General features: G+C 40.1%; 3 protein-coding genes across 4 annotated transcripts; 2 read left to right on the top strand and 1 right to left on the bottom strand.

Annotated features, from left to right (window-relative positions):
* Positions 1-37: 37 nt before the first annotated feature.
* zc3h10 (zinc finger CCCH-type containing 10) lies at positions 38-3,624 on the bottom strand. Its single transcript, XM_034138527.1, has 3 exons — positions 3,418-3,624; positions 1,770-2,946; positions 38-892 (listed from the first exon to the last, which is right to left on the bottom strand). Exons 2-3 carry the CDS (start codon positions 2,883-2,885, stop codon positions 383-385), a joined length of 1,626 nt encoding a protein of 541 aa, XP_033994418.1. The 5' UTR covers positions 2,886-2,946; positions 3,418-3,624; the 3' UTR covers positions 38-382.
* Positions 3,625-3,694: 70 nt separating this feature from the next.
* Positions 3,695-11,651, top strand: si:dkey-28n18.9 (sorting nexin-6). Of its 2 annotated transcripts, none has more exons than XM_034138525.1 (15): positions 3,695-3,933; positions 6,429-6,659; positions 6,864-6,974; positions 7,171-7,278; positions 7,838-7,898; positions 8,031-8,155; positions 9,258-9,341; positions 9,427-9,501; positions 9,605-9,635; positions 9,823-9,910; positions 10,035-10,074; positions 10,172-10,258; positions 10,394-10,483; positions 10,918-10,983; positions 11,092-11,651. In XM_034138525.1, exons 2-15 carry the CDS (start codon positions 6,654-6,656, stop codon positions 11,227-11,229), a joined length of 1,110 nt encoding a protein of 369 aa, XP_033994416.1. In that variant the 5' UTR covers positions 3,695-3,933; positions 6,429-6,653; the 3' UTR covers positions 11,230-11,651. The 2 variants fall into 2 exon arrangements, with proteins under 2 accessions (XP_033994416.1, XP_033994415.1); XM_034138524.1 differs by having other exon boundaries at positions 3,695-4,071.
* Positions 4,054-5,844, top strand: LOC117489319 (dnaJ homolog subfamily B member 9-like). The gene is made up of 2 exons (XM_034138526.1): positions 4,054-4,351; positions 5,450-5,844. The coding sequence occupies exons 1-2, from the start codon at positions 4,126-4,128 to the stop codon at positions 5,749-5,751; spliced, it is 528 nt and encodes a 175-aa protein (XP_033994417.1). The 5' UTR covers positions 4,054-4,125; the 3' UTR covers positions 5,752-5,844.
* Positions 11,652-13,594: the final 1,943 nt, after the last annotated feature.

Raw genomic sequence — 13,594 nt, 5'->3', positions numbered from 1 at the left:
GACAGATAACACAAGATTCATTGTTGATAGGCAGTTATTATTTTCCTTTTTTTTTTTTTAAATGTTGGTTTTCACCAGATACACAAACATATTGTCCTCAAAATGACAGCACAGCAGTATTGAAGAAATGGTAATTGGTACATTTGGTACACAAACTGTTAACAGGTCGATCAGTCTGAAGGAAAATTGTCTTTGTAATGTTGCCATAAAACTGGGTGTCTTTATCCTGCCCTCTGGTGGAGTATTGCAATTGTCAATTATCTGACAATTTTCACTGTTCTGTCTTTAGTTGAGTCTCAGAAAACATTGAAACAATCTTTGTTAAAAATCACAGTTAAGAATGCTACAGTCTGATGTGTGGGTTCTACAGCCCTGCACTTTATCAGTGAGGGAGAGTGGTGATCCTCATGCTTTGACTCACAATAGGGTACGACACCATTGGGGTGGTGGCGTGACTCATGGTGATACCAGGCATCGGCTGCGTCATGGACACTGCCACTGATGCCACAGATACAGTCACCGGGGCCATAGAAACAGATGGCACCATCCCTTGGGCAATGGTCTGTACAAGAGCGGCTGACAGGGGGGTGATCTCAGGGTTGAGGTGAGGCAGAGGGGCTGAAGGTTGGGCGCTAGTAGGGGGCGCTGAAGAGGCGCCGGAAGAAACTACCATATCTAGCTGGGTGACAGGCCGAGGCTGCAGTCCAGCGCTGCTCAGGGTGGTGTGAGTCTGGGCAATGCTATGATTGTAGGAACCTATTGCACCCAAAGGGGGAACCAGACTCTGCTCAGTGGGCACAGGAGTGGAGGACATCGTCATCACCTTGGCCTGGCTGCGGAACTGGGCGTTCTGATCCAGAAGAACCTCATTTGTGGCAATTAGATTTGAAACCTGAGAAACACACAAGACATGGATTAGAAAAAAGTACAAGGCTCCATGAAAGTCCACTGCAAGGAATTCTGGCTTTGCAGCAGAAAAAAGGTTCTTATAAAAGTTTACTTTTGATTAATTATTATAGCTGCTTTAGGTCTAAACATTTTTAGAGAGACATGTTTTCTTTACATTAAGTTTGTCCACCAAGTTTAAAACCCAGTTTTAGAAACTGCTAAAACTCTTACATTGATCAACAGTTAAACATAGAACCCTGAATATCTAACATTTCAGGTGCAATTCAAAAAATTATTAGAACGATTAATCGTTAACCAAAATAGTTTATGTTGACAAACCACTAATGTTTCTTCATATGTTGTTATGACATTAGATAAGATGTCCTGCTTTAGATGACAATGATTTGCTTCCACTACACAGCCTTCACAGTAACGGTACATTGCCTATCATTTGGTAGTGAGATATAAATGAATTCAGTCCTTGTGTGACTCAAAATGACACAAACACTATACAACCTTATTTAATATAGTCCTTTTTACATAACCCTAGTGTATATATTACAATCATTCAGTACATGAAGCAAACAATAAGATGGATCCGATACAATAGCCCACAATAAATTCTACCTCTGTTGAGCTAATAAAATGTGATTATCTGTTACGACTTTGACTTTGTTAACACATTGTATTGCACTGTGTTATACTGTCAAAGGTGGCTGTGTATCTGGTATTGATGGTTTAATAAAAATAAATAATGCTAAATAAATCTATATATATATATATGTGTGAATATTTTCGAAACTGGATTTCTCATAGGTCTATTTTCTTTTGTTTAAGTTCCAAATTGTGTTTCTTTTTATTTGACCACGTGTTATTCTAACCTGCTTCTTCAACTCTTCCACTCTTTTCCTCAGCAGGCAGTTATCTTCCTCCAGGAACCTGAACTCCAGAGGACGGGGTGGCAAGGTGGCATGAAGTCCCAGCTCGTAGTGCACACCTCCAGTCACATCTGCCAGGCGCAGCCCCTCCAACCGTCGCCTCTTCAACTGTAGAGCAGTGTGGTCCATAGAGGCCTCCAGAGAGCTTGCATCAAACAGCCCACTTTCAAGCAGAGGGTCATACACTGAGCTCCTTTCATACCGTCGTTGGCCTGTAGAATTCATGGACAGACAAGTGCTCATCCCACCTACACCTACCCCCCCAACTCCTGTGATACCGGGATCTCTGCAACCGCCCAGGATGGGGCAGCCCATCCCCATCATGTTACTTCCACTTCCACCTCCCACAAGTCCTTGCATTCCTCCACAGGGACCTCCTGCTCCAACACCTATCCCTCCCCCAGCATTCACCATTCCAGTGGGCCCTGGCCCTATCACACCAACCCTTGACGGCTCATATTCAAAGTCTTTTTGGACATGACGAAATTTACACTTATTGCTCCTCTGGCACTCTCCCTTTAGAAAGTCTCTGCAGATAGGGACTTCCCCACGGCTATGGGGGAGATCGATGGGGGACAGGCCTAGTCGTGCTGCAACTTTCCCTCTTAGTCTGAGGGGTAGCTCTCCTGTTTTCTTGTAATAGTCCTCATCCTCTTTAGATCCGTGGACAAAGCGGCAGTTGGAGCGCATACACTCCTTGTTCTGGTGGTCATGACAGAAAATGAATTCATTTTTTTGCACTCCCAAATCTGGAACTTCGTTAAAGTCTGGGTGTCTAAAGCGGCAGCGCTTTCCCCTCTTGCAGACATTGCGTATGAAGTCCCTGCAGACACCTCCTATTGCCAGTCCTGAGCCTTGCCCCCCACCTCCACCATTCCCACAACTGGTACCATTTCCGAGAGCTCCTCCTCCCCCCATGCTCCCAGAGCCGTTGCCACCTCCTCCTGAGCCCCCTCTGCCCTCGGCTGAGCCCCCTGCAGACCCAGGTCCTCCTTCCTCACCCAGACTACCCCCACTCCCACTGCCACCTGACAGGTAGGAGCTGTCCCGATCAGGCATGGCGCTTGGCCCAGCTCAAGGAGAAAACAGCACTCATGTGTGTGAGGGGGGTGGGCGTGACCTGCCAAAGATTAAAAAATACAGGTGAACAATACAGGAATAGTTACATTTGTTTCTTTACAGTATTGCAATTTCCTATTCAATGATCTACAAGACAAATCATATAACCAAAGTTAGATATTATCTTCACAAATATAGAATAATTTAGATGTGTATGACCCTGCTATGTCCATAATTTCATCTGTTATGGTTCGCCTTTATATGGTTAGGGCTGAAATATTAGCACTGGAGAACACCTGGTAAATAATAAATAGCACTGTTGTTGATGTTTGTTGTTGTTGCCACAAGTTTGGCAAAAATAACACAAATGGATTCACATCATGCTCAGCTAAATTGAGGGTAGCTGGCGATGAATAAAGCACACTCTCGTATCATGTACCTGATTAAGATACCTTAACAGTAACCTATATTAAGATCGTATTAGCTAGTGAGCGGTGTCTAGCTAACTGGCTAAGAGCTAATGGTGTCTTACCAAATAGAAACTAGAAGCAGGATCCAGAGAATAGTCAAGGGACTCCCACGCAGAAACGTTCTGCTCCTATCCCCTAAATAATGATACAGTCTAATAATGATACAGCTGTCTCGACTGACAAACTAGCTACTTATTTTTATTATTGGCAATTTCTTCGAGGCCCTTGGTGCTGTTTACCACATTTCTTGATGCATCTCATGCTACCGACGAAGAAGACGAGCCTCTTCTTCTCCGTTTCGTATGAGTGTTGTTCTGCCCTCTAGTGACGATAGTGATCACATGCACTGAAGTATTTTTTTCACTTTGTTTTCCTTTTGACTGAATCTATCAAATCATTACACGGTTTAGGTGTTTTATAGGACACTTAGGCATTCCTCTTGCTAAGCGAAGCAGAGCTAAGTTTAAAAAAAAAACAGCTTTGGAAGAGGCTTTATTTATTTGATACACTTTCACCACCAACCACCGATGTGCCTTATTTTTGGTTGAAATAGGCGGAACAACTTCTCAAAGCTGCAGGTAAACTTTTCTGCGTGCCTCGGGTTGGACAGAGTAGCATCCACGACTGAAAGCTGCTGCTGCTGACGTGTGGACTAGCAGTAGCATATATTATGCATGAAGATGAGCTGTTGAACCGCACGATAGTTGTACTTCCAGGTAACTTGTGTCGTGTGTGTGTTGAAGTTCCTCATTTGTGCTCAGACGCCCAGCATGGCAGTGCAATGTGTTTTCCACTTGATGCAAGCCTTTTTTGTCCTGCTACTCTGCTTATCTGAAGCCTCAGAGTTTAGCAGAAATTACTATGATACTCTCAATGTTGAGACCACAGCCACTGACAGACAGGTAAAGAAGGCTTTCCGCCATCTGGCTGTAAAATACCACCCTGATAAGAACAAGAGCACCGACGCAGAGAAGACTTTCAGAGAGATTGCTGAAGGTAAACAAGCCTGCAACACACTTGGCCTTTTACAATGAAATTTATATTAGATATATATATACAGATGTGGGAAGCAACTAAGTAGATTTACTGAAGTACTGTACTTAAGTACAATTTTGAGGTACTTGTACTTTACTTCAGTATTTCCATGTTATTTTACTTTGTACTTCTACCCCACCATAATTCAACGTGTACTTTTACTCCACTAAATGTATTTAATACCTTTAGTTACTTTCAAAATGTTTGATTAATAATGTGAAATATAAACAACAATTAAATAAGACTTTAGTTACACATGGAGTAAATTCACAAGCTACCCTGCAGTATACAAAGTTATTAAAACTAGCTGCACCTTTACCAGCTTTGATAACACTTAAATGCATCAATAATTATAATCAAAACATATAATATATAATATATAATATTCTGAAATGGACCAATCTGCATAATGAGTACTTTTACTTTTGGTACTTAAAGTTTATTTTGATGCTAATACTTTTCTACTTTTACTTGAGTAACATTTTAAGTTCAAGACTTTTACTTGTAAGACAGTATTTCTTTTCTACACTCTGGTACTTCTACTTTTACTCAAGTACTTCAAGATCTGTACTTCGCCCATCTCTGTATACACTTATTTTACTAATGGCATTGCTTTTCATCACGTTTAAAACAGCTGTAAGATAGTATATATATTAAGTAATTAGTACCTTTTTTTTAAGTAGACTCAGCTAATTCTGCTGCAGTTAATACAACAGCGCTGCAATCAATCCAATCATGGAACAATGATGGTTTAAGAGATTCAACTCAATTCTTATTTTTGACTTTGTTTGTGGTGCTGGTGAAGTGTATTAATATATTGCTGAGCCATATTGTAATGAAATGTCTTTTTATCAGCGTCACATCTACAGTGACAATTAAATTGTATCATCATTTTGTTTTCATTTCTTTAACGTTTTAAAAGAACATTATAACCTTTCTGAAATTATTGCAGGACAGCCTTATCATACTGTATTGTTTTCAGCTAGATAATGCACTCGGAGTATTTCCATAGCTCTTTATCACCCAAAAGAGTGATACCTTTGTTTTCTGTTCCCCTAGCCTACACGGTGCTCTCCAACAAGGAGAAGAGGAGGCTGTATGACCGTGTGGGCCACGAGGCTTTCCTAAAAGAGGAGGCTTCTGTTGACCCTGAGGATGAAGATGAAACAAGCTTCCACTTTAATTTTGAAGACCTCTTCCATGACTTCAATGATAGTCCTTTTGTGGAGGAATCAAACTTCCAATGGAGCTTTCATCAGGATGTGGAGGATGGTCCATATGAACAATACAGTTTTGAAGGGCCTGGCTTCAACTTTTATTTTGGGGATGATGATGATAATGAAGAAGACTTTTACTACTAGATTTCCCATATCTTAATCCTGTATTCTGTATGACTGTTTTAATGTGTTGTCTTTTAGTGATACCAAAGTTTTCTTATTAAATTGTTACAGTACGTCAGTATCTGTGTCCTTTATTCAGTATGTCAAATTTCAGGTAAATAGATTCTAATAGGCGCGTTCACACCAAGTACTTTTCCCACAATAGTTCATGAGAACTCAGTTCATGAGAACTCTTTTAGTTCTCATGAACTAAAGCAGATCGCGTTCACACCAAAATTAGTTCCTGGGGGTGGATTAGGCAAATGAAGCCGCTGACGTCACTTCTTCTTCTGCTTTGGGTTTACTGGCAGGCCGCAAACAACTTCACGGCGAGTACAGTAGGTGGCGGTATGCACTCTCGAGCAGGGACTGAAAACGGCGTAAAAATGGTTCTGATGAACTAATTTAGTTCCTGGTGTGAACGCAAATATATCGTAGTTCTGATTAACTATTGTGGGAAAAGTACTCCGGTGTGAACGCGCTATATGTAGCTGTTTGTTTACGATAAAACTTGTAAGTTGAGTGGTTGTTTACAGGTTTGTTAGGTTGACAGTTGGGAGAACTCATTGGACAGTTGTGCCACTGTTCCTGTGTGGGTGTGTTTAAGGTCCTAAGTTACTGACTAACACACCATTTACTCATATTTTTCCCTGTGCCAGCACTTTAGATCTGGCACTGTTTTACTCCATTTCACACAGGACCAGTGTGCACTTTGACCCAGAGGATATCCTGTGCATTCTCAGCAGTTGGAGCGAGAGCACACTGAAGCCAGCACAAGACAAAAGATCTTTACAACTTAATGCACTTTTATCCAGATATACGGAGAATCAAGCATTCTAAAAACAGATACAACAGACTGGAATAACAAACTTACAAGCTGGAAAATGATGGTAAGAATGCCTGAAAGTTTTCTTTATGTTTTTGACAACCTCTATGTGTCATGTGACTTTTACTGCATGGAAACATTCACATATACAGTGTGGAGTGGACTGAGTGAGGGTTTTTCGCCCTTTATATTTAGCTTGCATACCAATGTAGAATTACTTCCAGCTGTTGTATTAATAGAATTGCTAGCCACATTTATTTAATTACAGGAAGAAGTGAAAGAAGTGACATCTACTCTTAGTGTCGACATTCAAAGCATCAAGGTAACAGAGGTGGTGAAAGACGGGGACACACTTACCTTCCTCATTGAATCTGAAAAGGTGAGAAAAAGATTAATGTACTTGTATGTGCAAGCTTACAATATGACATACATCTTGATTAACAGGGAAATCCAGTTTTGTTCAGACTAAATGTCAGTTGCTTTGGATTAAAGTTTCAGCAAAATGAAACGGTATGTAATTATGGTATTGCAAGAACAGAATGTTACAATCGCATGTTTCCTCTGGTCTGTGCCAGCTGTCTGGGACCGGGGTGTACCATGTGGACCGGACCTACGATGATTTTGAATGGCTGCAGCAGCACCTTTTCTCTCAGGAGGAAGTGTCCGGGATACAGGGAGTCATAGTCAGTACCTTTTACCATCTGTGCAAACTTTTCTGATAATAACAAGCAGATTGCAACTGAAATATCTCCAGTTTGTGCTTTGTCAGTGAAATGACAAAGCAAGATGTGGATTCTGTAGAACTGTTGAAAACTTCCTCTTTAAAGTGTGAGTGTTGCTTCATGTAATCTACAACTACTTACTGTAGCTGAGCCTTTGTTGATAACAACAACTACAAGGGAATGATGCGTTGTATTAACACACTTTTCTTACTGACAACATCACACACTTAAATGTTAACTTTATGTACTCACTGTTAATGATTCCTCCTTTTTATTCCTTAAGCATATTATCCTTTCCTTTGTTATGAGGTAGCTGCTTTTAGGTCTGCCATTCTGTCAGCTGGCCCCAGTACTGTAGAACATTCAGTAAAAACGTTGTTGTCTGACTGGATTTTGTTTGAAGAAAATGCAACAGTACCCTGACGGGACGTTTTCTTTTTGACAATAACTTTGAAAATAAATCTTATTTTGACAAAAACTATGGATATTAATAACATTGTACTTTTTTTGTCTCTTGAAGTTCCCTCCTCTTCCAGTTAAGGCTCAAGTGAATGCATCTGCCAAGGTTATAAAACAGCTTGGTGAGTACAACCTAATTATTTTTCTCAAAAGTAAGACTTCAAATGAAAACAAACCAAATAGATTTCCAGTTTCTGTGTCTTTTCTGTAACACAGTGTTGAGTGTGATGAAAATGTTGATTGTTTTCCTGCAGGTATCCTTGGTTTAGGAGAGTGGCAGGCGTACTGTAAAGCCATGGAGACTTTTGTCCGGCAGATTGCCGCACACAGCATACTCGGCAAAAATAACGCTGTGGAGATCTTCCTGACCAGCTCAGATGTGAGTGGACACAAACAGCAGCCTGTTTTTTGTTGTACCCTTTTATGTTATGTTATAAAAGGGTACAACGTGATCCCCTTTTACGAGAGAGGCAGATAATAAAAGGTTAGACTTTCACCGACAATGTTGCAGAAGAGAGTATAGAGCATGTGATAAATACAGAACCCTTTATATATGGAGGACTGAAGGCTAGTTTCACCAGAACTAGTGTTTTATTTATATGCCGGATGTCAAATAACAAAGCTGTACGTTTCAAACCAGCTCTCCTGTGATATCGAACATACAGCAGTGGTAGTTACCAGCTAACTGTGTAATACTCTGATGCTAAATAAGTTGATATAATCGTTATTGCTTTATCATAGTGTTTGAAAATACATTTTTGTACTTAAAAGAAGGGAGTGCCAGAAGTAAGACGCAGCTATAGGGGAACTTTGTCTCTAGATAAACAAATGGGGGGACACACAATTAAACAGGCTGGTGAAATGTCACAAAATGAGTGCATGAAATGTTGTGGAGGAACCTAAAGAGGGAAGTGAGGTCCTCACAAACTCTGAGTCTGCTTGGTGTGCCTGCAAATGGCATCAAGAGGTTGAAATAATTCATGCCAATAAAGCATATTCGATTGAATTATTTAGATACCACTTTTGTTTAGGAGGGATATTTAAAAAAGAACTCCTCTTATACGACTGTAGACTTTAACAAAGAATTGTTCCTCAGGTGCTGCACGTGACACACCATTTTCATGAGAAACAGGATGATATAAAAATAATAACAATATCAAAGTAAAGAGTGCACAAATTGAAGCAATGTATCACAACTCTGTATCATAAATGTAATGTCATAACAAGTACACACTGAGAAATATTGCCTCTAGACTGTAAAAAAAGTCAGATTTTGTGTCAATTTTAGACGTTTCAGGGTTATACTTGTCTGACTGACTTTCATTGAGTCTGCAATGCTGTGTATCAATCTTAAGAAACATGGGACAAAAATATATTCTGATGTTCTTATAGACTTCCACTCATGTTTGGAAGATTTCATAAAACTTTGTATTCTTTTTAAACAATATTAGTATTAAAATATGTTGTGTTCTTGTGTGTAGCCGCCAGGCAGACAGAGAGTAAGGAAAAACATTTTCAACCGCCTGAGTCAAGCCATGGAAGGGATGAGGAAAGAAGGCTATAAGGTACACAACTGAGACTTATACAATCAGAATATACAGCCTAATCACATGTATTGTAGTTTAAACCCCCATAATATCTATGTCACAGGATGTGGACGAGTTCTTTCAAACTGAACGTGATCATAACCTTGTTTTTACGGGCTGTGCCAAGACTGCAGCCGAGGTGAGCCAGTTCATTTTTTGTTTGTATATGTCCTCCTGCTTTTTTATTTTTTCACACAACCAAACACACTGTGGTTGTTTTTTTACTTTTGTTTTTCTTTCAGAGATTTTTGGATGTGGTGCAAACTGAGCAAAGTAAGACAACTTCATTCAAACTTTGGTTCTCATTATTTGGTGTTATTTAGGATTTATTTGTGCTCAGATGCAACAGCCGAAGTCTAAAGGAGGGTGTGTTGTGTATTAGTGTCCATCCACAAATCAATGCAAAAATAAATGTGTCCCATGTCTGATGTAAGTGTGTGTTACATGTTTTATTTTGTAGAAATAGCAGTTGCATGTGGGCACTTCTCAACTGCTCTGCGTCTCTGTGTGGAACAGGGAGAGGATCCTGACAAACTGGATTTCTCTAAGTGAGACAATAAAAGCTTTGGTAGCTGGCCAAAATCACACACACTTAAAATAAATACCTCTCATTGTGTACAAGTAACAATAAGCTAGTATGAAAAACATTGAACAAAACTCTCATTCTGACAGGGTTTGTGTGAAGCTGTCAGAAGTCTTTGATTCTATACAGGTAAGTTGTTTGGCCTTTTCAACAGGAATATATTTTCATAGCAATGCCCCATTGCTTTTTCAAATTCACTGCTTAAAATGTGCTTCTGTTTGGGCAGAAAAATGTGACAAGTGTCGCTGAGAACAACGTGAGTACTCTTGGGCTGGGCCTGGACCTGGAGTCACGCTACCAGGAGGCAGAAAAGGTGTGTCTTCTAGTTCTAAAGTCGTTTTATATTCATGTTATAAACCTTGAATCATGGCCTTCTATTGAAATATGACATGTCATAATGACACCATTTACTAATATAGTGTGCATGTGATTATAATGTCAAAATCAGGAGATGCTCTACAGGAGGACTTGCAAACTAGTGGAGTTAGAGACCACCAGAAGGAACGCAGAGAAGGCCAAACCTGTAAAGAAGGCTGCTGTGAGTACTTTAACATCAACTGTCTCATCACAACCAAGATAGGTTTTTAAATATTGAAGAAGTTTTGCCTGAATAATGAACAATAAGTCATCTGTGGGAGCTCTCAGATCCGGGTCTTCTCAAAAGGAATGGCAAACAGGAAACCGCTGCTCATGATGGATACGTTATTTGTCATATCAAGAAGAAAAAAAAAAATGTTCACAATAAAACCTTAAGATAATGATATTTATATTACTTACCTTTAGTAAAAAGTGAAATAAAGTCATTTGTTGCCATACCACACTATGCAATAGGCTAGATCAGATATCCATTCTTTCATGTGACCAGCAGGTGTCAGTAGTGCTCTGCTGAGCAGGAAAGCTGATGAGAGGATGTTTAATGCAAGTATAATATCTATGAAGTATGTAATGATAACTGCTCCGCCTGTTCATCAGATGGAGGAGGTGAAGAAAGCAGCAGAGACGGAGTTTGATCACATATCAGGAGTGGCTAAAGAGGAGGTAAAATATCATATTTTAGCAGGATTCTCTTTTCCATCATGTAACATCCTGTTTGTTTTTGATTAACTAACCAAATATATTGACATGCATGTTGTGTGCGTCTCTCAGATTGCACGGCTCCAGGCTGCGCGTGTGAAGATGTTGCAGCAGGCTCTGGTTCAGTGGTGTGAAAAGCAGCTTCTTACCGCCAAAGAAAGTGCTGACCAGTTCAACCAGCACCTGCAGGCCTTTAGAGGGATGGCCTAGTGACCCCACTCATAATGAAGCATCCTCAGTGTGTCTAAACATAGCATCAGACACCCATAACATGTCCTTCACCCTATTGTGCTGTAGTCTAATGCCTGATCAGATTCAATTACATCCAGTGTAAAGAAAGAAATGTAAGTAAAAGAGACAGGGAACGCTTCCTGATAACAGCATCCTTATAATATGTACACACTCACCTTAGTTCTGATTCTCTTCAATCACACTCATAACAATAAAGCCCCAGTGCAAATAATAGTTTTGATTTCCTTGCGGTGGACTCGTTGTCTGATGAGGCTATTGCGTGTGTATTTGTACCATACTATAGTTATACGTTTGTGCTGAGATTGTATTCTGCTGCTCTCCAGCCACCACATAGGCCAGGGTCACACCAAATAAAGTGTGATGAATTGATTCCCAAAGTACCTGCTTGCCTTTGTGTGTGTTTCTTCCTCCTGGATCGTTAATCAGTTGGTTTGACTGCTCCTGCAAGGACATGGCAGCAAGGACAATGTGCTGGCTTTTGGTATGGCTTTCGAAACTATTCTGGCTTTTTAATATATGTTAATCATCTCTACAATCCTTCTGTTTTCCATATGATTGTATAAACCCTGTAGTGAGGGCTGGTGTAAAACCTAGGACGTACCTAACCGAAACCTCTGCTCACGAGCACAATGTCATCCTTTCCTTCTCTGTCTGCTGCGGACTGCAGGTCCATATCTCAGCACTGCTGTGTGCTGCAGCTCATCTTTTCCGGCCTGTAATCTCTCTGTCGGGTGAATAAGGAGGAGTGGTTCCCATTGGAGGAAATGAGTCAGAGAGAGATAGATGAGTGGTCTCATATGAAGAGAGGGTGGAGAGGAGGTTTGGCTTATTTGACAATGAAGGAGTAGATAAAGGGCAATCATGCTGTGGAGTGCACACTCAAACAGAATGAATACATTAATAGACTCATTTGGCATAGTCTTGAATCAAATGAAAGGCTGTCTAACCTCGGCTTTGGTTGGCACATGCTGTCCGTCCCTGAGATACATATTTGCTTGATCGTCTCGTAACCTCATGTTTATATATCTGCATCTCCACCTACATAACTTCTGCTCTTCCTCAGCCTATTTCTCAGCCTCAGATGTTTTTCCTTTAGTATTTTACCAATTGAATTAAGGTAGAGAATTGAGTTATGAACCAAAGTATCTGACAAATTGAAATGTAGAGCTGCTGGTGGCACTAGAGGACAATCTGAATCTGAGGTTCACCTGGCCACCATGTAAATCTCTTCTAAACCACTTATAGCATCCAGAATTTGTCATTGACAGTATTTGACATTTCAATAAAAGCAAAAAATGTCAACCTGCTGGTGGTTCTTAAGAAAAAAGTCAGGGGAGCCATCCATATCACTCAAAGCCACAAATATTAACCTCATTGCGGCACTAGAGGGAGTGTAAGGTTACCACCTAAATCTTTAAGATTCATCCTCAGGAAACAATATTTCAGTCTGGATTAAAGTGTGTAAATGTGCCAACGAATAAAACATTTGCACAAAAAAGCAATGGTCCCCAACCGTGCATGTTAATACTGCGACCTTGACCTGCTTAATACAGCTTACAACAAAGCAAAGACAGCTGTTGTAGGAACATACTCTGTTTTAATACAAATTGTACAACAGCAGATCAGTCTTCTTTACCCTCTACAATTGTATCGTGTGCATATCAACCTATTTGAAAAGCACACTTAATTTTTAGATCAGATCACCTTCTAGTTACTGAAACGCCAGTCAAGCTTTTTATACCCGATTTTATGTTCTTGGGGTTGTTACAAAAAGACATTCACTCTCCTTATAGTACACACATGTATTGATCATTAATCCAGCAATTTCACCATTTAGGTTTTGCCCATAATTGGTTTATTGGCTTTAATGAGGCCCATTAAAGTTTAAATGTAAGATGTTTATGGACCATTTTTATCATTCTGTGGCTTTATTTCTTTATCTGATAGCTTTAGAAACAGGATGATATAGTGAATACAAGCCTGTGAGATTTGTGGGATGACGAACAAAAAGCATTATGCTGTACTTACAGTGAGTAACACATATGGAAAACAATGTATCTTTGACAGGATTCTATATTTTGCAACACTATTCTTTCTTTGTTAATATCTAAAGATGTGATGCTTCCATCCCTGCTGCTTGTAACTGCACTATTCCAAATGAGTTTCACTACAGGGGAGCCTCATGTCTGGTGCTTTCATTTTGGGTGGGAGCAGCTAACAAGCGCACAGTCGAGGGGAACGAACACACACACACACACACACACACACACACACACACACACACACACACACACACACACACACAGTTGCCATGATCTCTCCG

Source organism: Trematomus bernacchii, unplaced genomic scaffold, assembly GCF_902827165.1.
Source record: "Trematomus bernacchii unplaced genomic scaffold, fTreBer1.1, whole genome shotgun sequence".
Classification (NCBI taxonomy): domain Eukaryota; kingdom Metazoa; phylum Chordata; class Actinopteri; order Perciformes; family Nototheniidae; genus Trematomus; species Trematomus bernacchii.
The sequence above is the reverse complement of the archived record's forward strand: the minus strand, read 5'-3'. Positions and strand labels throughout refer to the sequence as shown.